We start from the raw sequence: 14,238 nt of genomic DNA on the forward strand, positions 1-14,238 counted from the left end.
AAAGAAAAGAAAAGAAAAGAAAAGAAAAGAAAAGAAAAGAAAAGAAAAGAAAAGAAAAGAAAAGAAAAGAAAAGAAAAGAAAAAGACAATAAGTGCACCAGGAGAAAACAATTCCATGTGTCAGTAGAGGCTTGGAAACAACCAGCTGCTAGAAAGGTCCTGGGGTTTGGTGGGCTCTGTGCTGAAGGTGGGTCAACACTGTGTTCTCTCTGGAAATAAACTGCAAACTGGGCTGGATCCAGTTTTTTTGGGAAATCAATGTTCCCCTCTTCTTGGTTTGGCACTACTGAGGCTGCACCTGCATTTCTCTGCCAGCTTTAGGGACGGAGAGGGAGGTAGAGAAACTGGGAGAAACTGCAACTGCTCAAAAGGTACCTACAAATACAAAGGAGAGAAACTCCTCTTGTTACAGACAGATGACATAACAAGAGGAAGAGTTTGCAACTTGAGAAGTTAAAATGATTCACTGAAAAACTTCATCATTTGGAGGTAATGCAGCACTGGAACATGCTGATCAGAAGTGTGTAAAAATCCCATTTTAGACTCTGCTAGACAAACCCATGACTGACCTGACCTAGTGCTGGTTGTAGTCCTGCTTCTAGAGGGAGGTTAGACTAAAAACCTGCCCTAAACTTCACAAAATAGCCAATAAGACATGCATCCATCTCTTTCTATCTATGTAATTTTTCATCCTTTCCCAGTCCTTTTTTTTTTTAATTCCTTCATCCCATTTTCCGAAAGAAAAGAGGACGATAGAAAAAAAAAAAAGGCAAAAAATGAGAGTTTGTAAAGGCTGATACCTTTGCAATGAAAAGAAACAATCCATAGAATTATTGGAGAAAATCAGACCAGATAATTTACACCCTATAGTACAAAGTTAAAGATATTGGCATAAGAGATTTCCTGTTATTCATCAACTTGCAGTTCATGCTTAACTGCCTAACAAGGAGTATCAGGGCATTAGTCAGTACCAGCATCACATAGATGGGAAATGGATGTTCCCATCCTACTCATCACATGGTGGAACCGAGCACCTCATAAAAATAATCATCATCATTGCACCACCGACATCCGTGGGACATCTGCTTGTCTCCTCCAAAGATAACTTAGAGGTTTGTTTTTTTTAATCATCCCTCAGGTTTTTTTCACCCTATTTTTAATGTTGCTTTCAGTGCCCTTCTCCTCCCCAAAATCGCTCCTCTCCTGCTCAGTGGTCCTCTGGAACCATCACCACGTCTAATTGCTCCTGTTGACCACGCTGATTACTCCGGGTACCTTTCAGCAGTAAAAGCCTTGCATTTGCTTCCCACCCCTTATAAATCAATTCCCTCAAAAGCCTGTTTGTGCAGGAGCCCGAGCTCTTTTCCCTCTGATGATGAATGTGCTACATTTTTCATCGAGACGGGCAAGGCAGGGATTTCGGTGCAGTGTGCACATTTCGCTACCGCAGTGCAACGTTGGGGGGAAAACAAATGAGCAGCAAATCTGGCCAAATAAAAGCTGGATGGGGTTGTTTAAAATAAAAGGGGATGAGAGAAAAAAAATAAAAATAAAAAAAAAACAAACAGAACTGCTTTCAAAGCAGGATAGTTTCTTTATTATTTATGTATAAACTTTATAAATGTGCCCGGAAACCAAGAGTAGGGATGGGGATATTCCCTATTTCTGAGAATAGTTAATTCTTAACTCTGAGAATTTCCAATTAACTAATAGATCTGTTTGCATTTGTTGTTGTTTTAGTTCTCTGCACAGAAAATGTTGGTGATGGCTGGGACTACACCTCCCATGATGCTGCTTGGCCCCTCTTTTTTGCTGAGTCAGTCCCTGCAGGGAATCCCATGGCAATGACTCAGCATCACATGTGGAACGGGACAGTGTCCAGCCTCTGCAGCAGAGTGGTGGCACCACAGTGAATTTTTTTGTCAGGCATCTCTTTCAAAAATGAAACTTTCATTTTTCCAGTGTTTAAAAAAAAAAATAAATCCCGTTTTCATCAGAAAGCAATATTCTTGGGAAAAAAAAAAACAAACACAAAAAAGAAACAAACAAATAAAACCCCACCTCATGACTTGATCAAAAGGGGGTTGTTTTTTTTAGATTCAGAATCACAGAATTGTTTTGGCCAGCCACACTAAAATGCCAAGAATAAGGCAGTATTACTGTTCTCAGTTTGCACAGGAGCAATGAAGCACAGGGCTGAAAACCTCTGAGCTGATTCAAAGCAGCATCAGTTCACTGCAGCCTCCTTGACTTTGAAGACGCTTTCCCAAATCACACCAACTCTTGATTTGCCCTGCACGATTTTTTTTCTTTTCAGATTAACAGAGGATCCAACACAGCCCAGAAGCAGAATACAAATGTTTTAGGCTATCACCAGCTTCCTGTGCAAACGGTGTTTGCTTTCAGAGCACTCATGTGCCTTTCAGTCCACTTTATTGCAAAAGCCTTCAGATGTCATCAGAGATTTCTCCTCTGCTGTTCATAATGAAGAAAATCCTCTAGTTATTGGGAATATTTATTAAAACAAAGAAGCAAAACACTAATACTACAGTCTTTTGTGATAGCAACTTTCATCTCAGAGGATAAGTTCACGCATGATGCAACAAAATGATGAATGAGATGCAGCAGCTTTAGACATAAAGATAATCACTCCATCTAACCCTGCAAAGCCTCCAGCCCTGGGTGGAATATGGCTAGAGCAGAAATTGCACTGCAGGGTGTCGCTTTAACCTGGCAAATGAAAAATACCTTCCCCCCCCCTTGTAATCTCAAGAGGAGGGAGACTGAATATAATGATCCACCCCAGTCTTTGCTTTGGATCGAGTGCAACAAGGACAGAATGTCACAGTGAAGGAGTCACAGTGGGGCTGTAACTCCTCCCTCCATAGGGCTCTCACCTTCTCAGTGCCTGGGTTACACCTGGAAGGTGAAGGGGTCAATGGGTGGTAGCCAACTTTTGGCTCTTGAGCATCTTGTGGGAAGATCCTGTGCCAGAACTAACGACCGGTAACCACGTAACCAGGGGCAGAGCTGTGCTGGCAGCTACTGCCAGTAAGTCTGACTTGTGTAGGATTGAGCTGGCAGAAGGTTCTGAAATCCACATTTCTAGTTTGCCACCCCATCCATGAATCCATAGAAACCTGCAGAAAATATCTGACTTTTTCATGCTCCTGGGACTGCCCCAGCCCTGTGCTCCCCGGGGTACATGGGGGGACCTTGTCAAGATGGTCATTGCCCTGGGGCCATGAGCTATGATTGACTCTGCCCAGCTGGGCACCAAGTTGACAACATGAGTGGGACACAAGAATCTGTGCAGCAGCAGAAACACCAGCAGGGTCCACATGTTGAAGTGGAAACATCATAGCCTGCTCCATTCCACCCATTAAAGGGATTAAAGTGACCTTCAAGGTGAAGAAAGGAATTGCTGCTATGAGAACTTGTGAAGAAGAATTCTTCAGTGCCTTGAGTGGAGCTAGATGGTCCTTTCCTCACAGTTTTCTTTCCCGACATGGAGACCTGGACAGTTATGACAATAATTATTGAAGAAAACGTGTTGGAAAGTAACTGTTTAAGGGATGAGAGTCAGCACAGGGACAAGTTCTTGATGAAGTTCTGGTTAGTCCTGTGTGCCTTCAGGGTAGGCAGATCACTTGCTAAAGGAAAGGATACAATTCACTGATAATGTTGCTCTTTCCTATCTCAAGCCCTTGAGGCTGAGTATCTCACCAGTACCACAGCACTACTATGGGTCAATACTACATCACCAGCATCAAGGTGGAACAAACTGCTGACACCCCCAGCCTCACCCTGGGAGAAAGTGGAGGAAGAAGAGAAATGTCCCCCCCAGCAGATATCAGCCCTGTAGGAGAGAGAAATCATTTTCCCTTCTCCTGTCTGTCTCAAATGCAGTGTCATCTGGCCGGTACTTTCCCCCTCTGAATTGCCTTTCACCAAAGCAGAATAAATCATTCATGCAAATCTGAAAAGCAATTTCTGCATCATTTGTACTGTGGAAGTTTCTCTGTAGAACTACTAAAAGAGAGATTCAGAGCTGGTTTGGTATGAAAACAAAAATCAGATTTTTAATCAAATAGTTCTGTGGAAAATATCCCTGTACATACGTGTGGTGTGTGTGTTCTTGTCTGTGCGTGTGTTTAATAGGGGGAAAAAAGGTACTCCCTTAAGACTAAGAGCATGGTTTCAGAATTTTCCATTTTTTTTATGCAAACTGGAGCATTATATTGAGAGAATATAAGAGAGAGAGAGAGAGAGAGAGAGATTCTTACCTGGTATAATCTGACACATTTTGTTTTGCGGTAAATTAACTGGAAAATGAACTTTGCTCGGTTACCTGAATTCTCCAGATCTTTATAGGCTTCTGTCCAGGTCTTGGCCATGTTTGCCAGGGTGTACTCCATGATCTGGATGTCGGTGATGGGGCAGTTGCACTGGGGGAACTCCTCGGAGCACTGGCAGCCGCACTGGCTGTCCCGGCAGATGTACTCGCCCTCCCCGTTGCACATGATGTAACTCAAGGCAGACTGGACAAACTTCTCTTGTAAATACTGAGGGAAGATGATCTGGAGACCTGGCAGGGAAACAAGAGGGATGTGGGGGTGAAAAAAGCAAATTAAGAAGTCAGTTCAGGCATTTGTTCTTCGTTTCAAAACCTGTTTCGTTGACAGCTTGGGAAAGTGATGCTGAGGAATTAAAAGCTGCTGGGGTATTTATCTTGGATAAATTGCATGTTTCCAGTGCAACTTGTGAGTTAGCTGAGAGCAGCGAGACAAGTAACTTCCCCCTCCCCAACACCCAGTCTACTCCCTTCATCCCATTCCCAGATCCCAGTACAGTACAAAGCCCCTGAATGCAAAGGTGTTTTATCCCCTGAAACCAAGTGCTAGTTCAGAAGTGATGAGCATTGTGCAGTTCTGACCTGTTTTGAGAGAGACTAAATGGGTTTGGTACCACAGAAACAAGGAAACTGCGCACTGAAAAAGAAAATAAGAAAGAATGGAAAACAGAAGAAAGGAAAATAGCCCAGGGAGGGATTTATAAAAGACCCTTGCAGAGTTAAGTGCCCAGCTCCCACAGCATAAATACAGGAGCTGGCTACCTGAGCCTTTGCAGCTCACTCCCTGCTAGGAAGGCTACTTGCCAAATCCTATAAAAGTGCAAATGGATTTAGTGCCAGTGATTTCAGTGGTGCTCTGAAGATTTACATTAGCAGGGAGATTTATCCCCACGTCCCTTTCTCCACCGCCAGTGTTTGTGTACCCACCCATCTGTGCAGGCATTAGTGTAAATGTACCCTTGCTCAGGTATCAGAGGACATACTAACAGTTTAAGTGTTTGCCCTGTGTACGGTGTACATGTTTTTCCACCCTGTCCTCCTCCAGGCTCCCTACGGATCTCCCTGAGGATTCACAGCTGTTTTCTTCTACCTGGCAAGTCCTGCTTGTCAGACTCTGTCAGCGTCTGTGGTGCACGAGGCAGATGACAAGAACTCCGAGCCTGGCCCGCTTGCTTCCTTGTGAAGGCCCAGGGATTTTGGAGTGGCAGCTAAAGGAGTTTATGGCCTGACCAGCAGCACTGAGCTCGGCAGTGATGGAGGTCAATTTACCCATCTGTTTGTGATTCTGCTGAGTTCCCGTGGCCACGGCTGACAGCTCAGCCGAGTGGAAGGGAAATCACACAATAATTCAGGGAATGAGAGTGGGCAGGAATGGCAAAAAGGGTCGTGACCCCTTTCAGGAGCTCAGGCCTGTCTCTGATGGGCCATGTTCACCTCAGACAAGAGGAAAGCAGCGGGCAGTGACCCCGGGACCCCCATTACCCTTTTGCTTTTGGATCCAGAGAGACACCTCAGCCTTGATGAGGTCCCTGTGGAAGAGCAGATTTTGGGAGCATCAGGAGGCTGTGGAAGGCACAAAGGACCTGTGTTTCCTCTCCCCCTGGGCTCTGGGAGCACCATGCCTGGTGGCACCGAGCTGCCCCTCTGCCTGACCCCATTGGCAGCCGAGCGTGGAGCAGTGGCAGCTGCTGGGCAGGATGAGCACGGAGCTCCCTCCAGCTGGGGAAGATGTTTGTGACCCTGGCACAGGAAGGATTTCAAGCCTGGCCTTTGGAGGCACTGTGTCTGCACAGATTCTGCTGCCTTTCCTATGGTGGTATTTGGGACAGGAGGGAACAAAGAGCTGACCTGTCTACAGCATCCCTGCAAACACCTCAAAACTGGCTGAAGGAAGATCAGCATTTTGAGGTCCCCTTGGTCTTTTCTGAGATGTTTCTCAACAAGAAGCTCATCTTTCTTCCTGCTGTCTTCAGGAAGTCCTGAAGATCAGCCTCTTTTTGGGATTTTAGTGATAGGACACAGTGGAGTGGCTTTAAACCAAACGAGAGTAGGTTTAGATTGGATATTGGGAAGAAATTCTTCCCTGTGAGGGTGGGGAGGCCCTGGCACAGGTTGCCCAGAGAAGCTGTGGCTGCCCCATCCCTGGAAGTGTTCAAAGCCAGACTGGACAGAGCTTGGAGCAACCTGGGCTAGTGGAAGGTGCCCCTGCCGATGGCAGGGGGAGTTGGAATGAGATGATCTTTAAGGTCCCTTCCAACCCAAACATTCTATGATTCTATGAATTATCTGAAGCAAACACCACAGAGGGATGGTCCCTTGTCAAACCTTCATACTGACATTAGAGATGGTCCCACCTGCCAGGACCCAAAACTTTCCTTCAGGATGGAAGGAATGTGCAGTGCTGATGGAGAACTGATCCACAAAAGGGGCTTGGAGAGCCTGAAGGCTGCTGCACTCACTGAGCTTTCAATCTCACAGGAGAGTGGGGTTGGACTTCTTGATGTGCACTGACTCTTTACTCATGGTTCAAGTCCCACGAATACATTTTTCCACTCTGCTTCCCAGAGGAGCAACCTGCTCTGGCCTCACCATTTGAATATGACCAAATGACCTCGGGCTCTTCACTTCACATATTTTCTCTTTGAATTTTAACTTGGATAACAGCATGACAAGCTGTTTGGTCCCAGCTAGAAATGATCCTGGCTTTGGAGATTTTTTTTTTTTTTTTTTTTTTTTTTTTTTTTTTTTTTTTTTTTTTTTTTTTTTTTTTTTTTTTTTTTTTTTTTTTGGAGGGAGTAAGGTTGAAAAAAGCAACTAAAATTTCAGGGAAAGCATTTTACATTGCAAGGAACATCCACTGTGCATCTCAGCACATGCAGAAACATGAATACCTTGTAATCTCCAAAACATAACGTGGTCCCATCCTACACTGCAGTGCCTCATGTGGATGCTTGCTTTTTGCCTATAAAACTCGTGGCTTCTAAAAAAAAAATAACATTTCCAGAATAACCTCCTCTTGTAAGAAATAATCTCGTGTTTAAGAGGTAATCAGAGCCCTGTACACTTAGCACTGGTTCAACAAAGCACTTATATAAATGCTTAACTTAATCAGGGAAGCAGTTTTGCTGGAATCCACCATTACCTGGAGCTTTAACACACAGCACATACTCAGATATGTTCTTACAAAAGTGACACACAAATCCAGCTACTCATTGGAACATGAGTGTGCATAGTCCAAACACAAAACCCTGACTTTAAAACTACAAACATGCAGTAAGGATTCCATGTGACTCAGATCTTCCAGGCCAGGAATTTCCTTGTGGAAGAAATCAGTGTCAGGAAATACAGCTGTGTCTGCTTTTCCATATATATTTTTATATATATACACATAAATATTCACACATTTCTCATCATATCCAGACAAGGGCAGATTCATATCAATATTTTTGGTTTAGTGTGGAGCATCCTAGTGACTAGATCTTAGCAAGATATTTTACAAGCACTGTGCCAGCAGCATCTCCCTCAGTCCTGGCACCCTCATAGTTTGTATATATTTCCCTACCGTGCCCAGTGACTAAATATTGCTGAAATTTAGTGGATTTGGTTGTCAGTAAAGCATAGGCAGGATTAATCTTTACAGACCACTGCTGTGGATGTTTCAGTTGCCACCTGTGAAGCAGGAAAGCTGCAGTCCCAAGGACTACGACAGCACACCAGCCCCACAGAGCAGATTGTAGCTGGCCATGGTAGCTGGGAAAGCCCTCTGTCAGCCATGACCTTAATAAATCACCCCAGAAATGCTGTTTTGTTCTCCAAGAAATGTCTTTGAATGTTACAAATGCTAAAAAAAAAAAATTACATTCGGTCATAGAATCATAGAATCAGCTGGGTTGGAAAAGACCTCCGAGATCATCAAGTCCAACCTTAATCTTTCAGCCTTGCCTGCTCTTAAAGCAACCTCATGTCAGCAGCCAAACAGGGGGGCAACCTGGTCTCAAAGACTGAGAGACTGGACCATTTCCATGGGGAGAATCCCTCAATCCAAGCCAGGGGACACAAGGAATGGGTTCATCCCCAGCAGAGGCTCTGGAGCTGAAAATAGATGCAGAAGGGAAGTTTGCTGGTGATCAGTGCTAGGCAGAATATCTTAGTTTTGAAGATATTGTTCAGGAGGAATTCTGCAACTCTATAATGCAAAAAGTTCCTCCTTTAAAATTAAGAGCAGCACAGATTTGGTATAGGTTTGTCTTGGATAACTACAGGCAGAATATGAAGTGTCTGACAAGGGAACATGTCCTTAATTCACCTAGAAAAACTATTAAAGAGAGATGTTTGCCTTTAGACTGTATATAAAAGGCTTCCTGCATTAAAAGAGGTAAATTTCCCCAGCTCTAAATTAGAGCTATTTGAAACATTTTCCACAGAAGAGTTCTCTGTTGAAAATGCAGTTTCATTGAAGCATTTTGTGAGAGCATGTTGACTCCAAAAGCACTTTTGACTTTCTAAATGTATTTTTTTCATACTTCCTCATCTCGCTTCACTGCAAAGCTGAAATGTTTGTCATTACTGTTCTGCCCATCTTGGCAAAAGCTCTAATAGTAATTGTAATGTAAATACTAATATTATATTACCATATATATTATAAATATATATAATATATCTCTATGTATATTTTTATATCTATAATATATATGGTATTTATACATATATTGTAATATAATATTAAATAAGGTAATATATTTAATATTGTATAGTTATTGTACATAACATTATATATTATGCATGGTATTATATTACCATATTTGACGTAAGAAACTACCTAACATGCTGTATTTCCTGCTTAATGTTGCAAAGTTTAGAATAGCACAGAAGGATTTTTACCTCATTGAAACAGTGCTACGCTCCAATATTAACATATACTGTCAGTAACAGTATTGATATAACAGGGCATGTCTCTGGAATTTTAGTTTCCTGAGACTTTTGAAAATATTCCTTTTTCCCCCTCAAATTTTCTAATTTCAGCCTCGGACACTTGTCCTGGGATCACAAATTCCCATTTCCCACCAGCCTGCTGTTGAGCTGCTGGAATCCTCCCCTCCCATGCTCTGGTGGTCTCCTTTTCCAGGCAGTTTGAGGATCATCCATACTGGAGGTGGAGGCAGCTGAAGGGATGGTTTCCTGCTGGTGGCAGGGAGAGGAGGATACAAAGTGTGAACAACTGGACTCCCCTGTGAGATCCTGGCCCAAAACAGGATTTCTCAGTGCTTTGCTGGGAGGCTGCATCACCACACAGCCCTCCTCACACACAGGACAGGGATCCTGCTCCAGGGAGGGATAGGAAAAAGTGAAACCTTCTGTGATCTGTGATCAATATCGTATATATACACCTCAGTGCATGTACAAACACTCTGGGTTCACACGGATACTGGTTTACAAATTAGGGATTATTTCTGTCCCAGTAACCACAGGTGCAGAACCAAACACCCTGCACTCTCCTCCCCTGGAAACTCCAGGCTGGCTCACCCTCCCAAACCCTTTGTGCAGGCATAAAGGTAACTTAGCTTTGGTTCATAAAATCGTGGAATCACTTGGGTTGGAAAAGACCTCCAAGCCCATCAAATCCAACCTTTGACCCATCACCACCTTGTCACCCAGAGCAGAGCTCTGAGTGCCACGTCCCGGCCGTTGCATCCCCTAAAGGGCAGGGCTTTGACACCACGACTCTCAGGGCTGGGTGGCAGCAAGTTCAGGAACAGAAACTCTCCCTGTCATGAAGAAGCTGCTCTTTTATTGAGCCAGGCTCAGAGCTGAGTGACAGCAAGGCAGGAACATGGATTTCTGTCAGCAGCTCATGCTCGGCTGCTAATCAGATCAGAGGGGACTCGGTCACGATCCATTACCTGCTGCAGCCCTGTGACTAATTCCTAATGAGCCTTCTCAGAGCAGAGGAAGGATCCTGGGTAATTATCCCAAGAACCACACTCCAGATCAGGTGGAAAGCTCAGGTGTAGCTTTAAAGGTCACTTTGTTCTATTAGGAAGAGCTCCTGCCTCCCTTCCCTCGCTCTGTCCCTTGGCTTGGCTCTGGGCTCTCTCTGCACTGGGTTATGCTGTGAAGCTCCAAAAAACCCACATCTGCTTGACCCCCCAACGTCCTCTGTCTGCTCCCATCAGAAATTACAGCCTCATCCACCTTACATCCTCTCTCTCTCCTAATTTTTCCCTCTTCCTCCACCTCCTTCCCCCTCCCTTGGTTTATGTCCTCTCCTGTAGGATCAGATAGCCAATAGAGATCTATTGATTTACCTGCTTCTCTGCCTATAACCCGAGCTGCCTGCTGATTTAGCTGTTTACCCAGTTATCTGATGTGTCATCCTTGGGTTTTCATTACCAGCAGCCACCATCAGAGTACACAAACCCTCTCAAATTGCTTATTGTTAATTAGGTAAGAACCAGAACTCAGTGGTTTGGATAATCACTGGAAGAGAGAAAACAACCTGCCTATTATTTTTAAAGGCAAATAATAACAACAATAATAATATATCCACAACATTACTTTGTAAATGAAACCCAGTTTCTGTGAAACCAAAGATTAAAACAGCACTTGCCAAATTATACTCAAAGCGGAAGATGTAATGTAGCCCATTCATCTGAAAAATTAAAATTTGTGCAAGTACAAGGATTCCAGAAATAAAACCATCTGGGCAAGTGAGCAATTAAATCCCACATTTCCTTATTTTGTCAAAAATTTGGGAATAACCTTCATAAATTACACGCCCAGTGAATTTCCTCCTTCTACTGAAGTTGACTTCTTGCTAACCAGCATGTATTTATTTATTAATTCAGTCATGACCTCTATCTGTTGACTTTTGGACTAGCTCCCCAGCTGGGACTGAAGCCATGGCTTCTAGCATCCAAATAAAACCTCAGTGACTTTTCCCAAAGATTACGGTCATTAGAAAGTCCCAAAAGCTGATCTGCAAAGCTCTTACACAAATCAGCAATTTGGGAGGGACAAAGAGACACAATGGTCCTTCAATATTGATGGAAAAGGTCACTTTTTTTTTTTATATTAGTGTATGTATAATACACAGAAGTTCATCAAAATTCAATGGCAGGGGCACCCAGATACTTCACTGGGATCCCTTTAGCTCAGTTCTTGGTAAACTCTGGCTCTGCTCTGCTGAGCATCCTGTGAAGCCTCCAGAAGCCACTAATCCTGCTCCAGGGAACTTACAGCCAAGGCAGAATCCCAGCAGAGAAGGGGAAAAGGCTGGGAAGAAGGGCACCCCTGTCTCATTTCAGCCCCCCACTCCATGCCCCTTGTTGCCACATCCCTCACTCCTGAGCCCTACCTTGCAGGTGGAGTTTGCTCTCAGTGCTTTGCAGAAGGACAGAACTCACAGAGTCCAGATTGTCGTAGCTGTTACAGCCCAGGGGGCCGGTCCGAGTTTCTGTTACCTACGGAGGATGCAGAAAAGAGAGAGTGTTCCCTTTGACTGCAGCACCATACCTTCCCCAGGCTTCTTCAGACCTTGGAGTACAAAGACTCCTTGTCACCAGCTGATACAACCCAAAACACACCTTCCCTAATTGGGGAAAAATGCCCCACCCCGGACAGACACAGCTCATGTTTGGTGCACTCCCAGGCTGGAGAAGCAGAATGAAACGTGCCTGCTCTCTTTATGGTGCTGCTCGTTACTCTGGGCTTGGCAAAGGGATCCTGCAGATCGATGCTTCTCATAGAGGATCTCCACTGGAGAACATCAGAAGCCAGTAGAGGAATTATTCCCTGGCTTCTCTTATTGGAAAGGAAGAAACAGAGATGGATTGCCAGCCCCCAGTGGCGCCTGGTGCTCCCATATGTGAACACCATCCTTGTGCTCAGGATAGATGGAGGCACAGATGACCTGCAGTGCTGTTGCTGTTGGTTTCCAGCCATGGAGAAGAGCTGCCCTTCCGGAATTCACCATGGGTGATTATCTGCTGTCACTGTTTCAATATCTCAATACAATTTCCCATCCAGAAGGGAACAGGCTCAGCCATGAGACACCACAGAACAATAACGAGAGCTGAAACCTTTCAGAAATGGCTAACAATGACGACTCCATCCACATCACCTTCCCTGGAGTGAACTCTGCAACAATAAAATCCCTGCCCAGTGTAGGATGATTGCTTTCAGAGAAGGCAGCCTTTGTCTGCAGAGCCATTTTCCCTATTTTGTATTCTCTGAGCAGCTTCCCTTCCTTCCTGCTGCAACCCCCAAGCTGTCTCAGTCCGCTTCATTCCAGATGCCTCAGTAATGCCACACAGAGTTTTTTGCCTTTCCTTGTAGTAAATTTGGCTGAGAGATGTTTAGCAGTCTTACACCACAAGAGAAAAATACTTCTGGGGTTGCACAGGGTTGTTCATTTCACAGACCTGCCTTTCCCTTCCAACCTCCATCACTGATCTGGGTTCTCTGCTCCCTCTCTCCCTTCCAGAAGTCACTGTCACGTTTAGTGGAGTGATATATCCTACATACAGTGGAGTGGTTATATCCTACATAACCATCACACTGAGTGCCCACCTCTCTCTGGATATTACTGGATATATTACTGGGAAATCAAATCTTCAGTAAGGTCCATAAGAGAAAAATTTACCCTGGGAACAAAACAACTCATGATCAAAAAAGACATCGCACTGGGCTGGCAAATCCCTGCAGTGCCAGTGTGGGCACACAATATTTCTCTTCCTAAGGCAAGACAGAGTACCTTGATTGCTCCGGTAGAGATCTGGATCTCGTGGAGTCTCCTCATGGTGCCATCACGGTCCACAAAGTAGGAGGAGGCGAGCTGGTGCAAGGCTTCAACGCTCTGCGTGGCGTTCCCTGACTTCCTGTCGAGGCGGCTTTTGTCCATGTACATGGTCAAGGCCTCCTCTCCTGCAGCAGAAAGAAAAGCAGATTTCAGGCTGCCAGGCAGGGTCACTTCAACAGGAACAAATGGTGTCATCTGTTGCACCTAAAGAAAGAAACGTCCGACACCAAAAACGCTCCTGAAGGAATCCACCCTTCCTCACCAGCACCAGAACCCCAGTGTGATATGTGTGAACCTTCTCTATTCAGACAGAAAGCCCAGGTCCACCACACTGGTAGATCAGCTCCATTGAATTCAGTAGTCAACATTTTGGGCATTTATTAGCCAGCAGAGCATTACCACAAGTGCTGGAGAGGTTTCAGACCATTTATCCCACTCGAGGAACATTTTCTCTGTGTGTGGTGCCTCTAGAACGATGCTCCTGACAGGGGAAGATGACACTTTTATATAAGTCTCTGTCTGAGCTGATTTTTAGAAGGAATAAATGATGATTGGAAATAAGAGGTAGTTGTGTAGGTGGGTACAGAGGACAAACAAATGCTAGTTGTGCCTCTTCAGCTTCCAGAGATGACGCAAAAAGGAAAAAGAAAGGGAATGAGTGAAGGGGAGCAATCAGAGGAAAGAGCAAACAAGAAACTTAATTTAAACTAACCACCCTTCCTGCTTTCTTTCCCAGAGTCTCATTCAGGGAATTTAAGCAGAGAGTGAAAAATACTGTACAAGGTGAGGGACAACAGATGATTTTGTGTCAGTAACCACAGGGAGTCTGGGAGTGAAGCAGTTAAGAACTGATAAACATCAGCAGAAACCTGAATGTAACAAAATACATCTGGAAAGTATATAAAGCTGAGGAGTAATATTTACCCAAAAGTTCAATTTGTGCTGGACGAGCCAGATAAAAATCCAGTTCATTCTTAACATAAGGCTGGCACTAAAAGAGGACTAAAAAAGGTGAAATGCCATCCTGCACCCTTGACATGTGAAGCTCTGATTTTAATAAATGCAGAGGCAACTATGGTAGGAATGT

The 14,238-nt window shown here is 44.3% G+C and overlaps 1 protein-coding gene across 1 annotated transcript in view; it reads right to left on the reverse strand.

Annotated features, from left to right (window-relative positions):
- The window catches only part of BRINP1 (BMP/retinoic acid inducible neural specific 1), a 90,425-nt gene that overhangs the window by 9,388 nt on the left and 66,799 nt on the right, over positions 1–14,238 (reverse strand). The window contains exons 4-6 of the mRNA XM_027729917.2: positions 13,107–13,276; positions 11,709–11,814; positions 4,352–4,588 (exon numbers count right to left, since the gene is read on the reverse strand). Coding sequence (XP_027585718.1) covers positions 4,352–4,588; positions 11,709–11,814; positions 13,107–13,276 — 513 coding nt within the window. The remainder of the gene's footprint in view (positions 1–4,351; positions 4,589–11,708; positions 11,815–13,106; positions 13,277–14,238) is intronic.

The sequence above is a fragment of the Pipra filicauda genome, unplaced genomic scaffold (genome assembly GCF_003945595.2).
Source record: "Pipra filicauda isolate LSUMZ 115617 unplaced genomic scaffold, ASM394559v2 scaffold121_size3267253_pilon, whole genome shotgun sequence".
NCBI lineage: Eukaryota > Metazoa > Chordata > Aves > Passeriformes > Pipridae > Pipra > Pipra filicauda.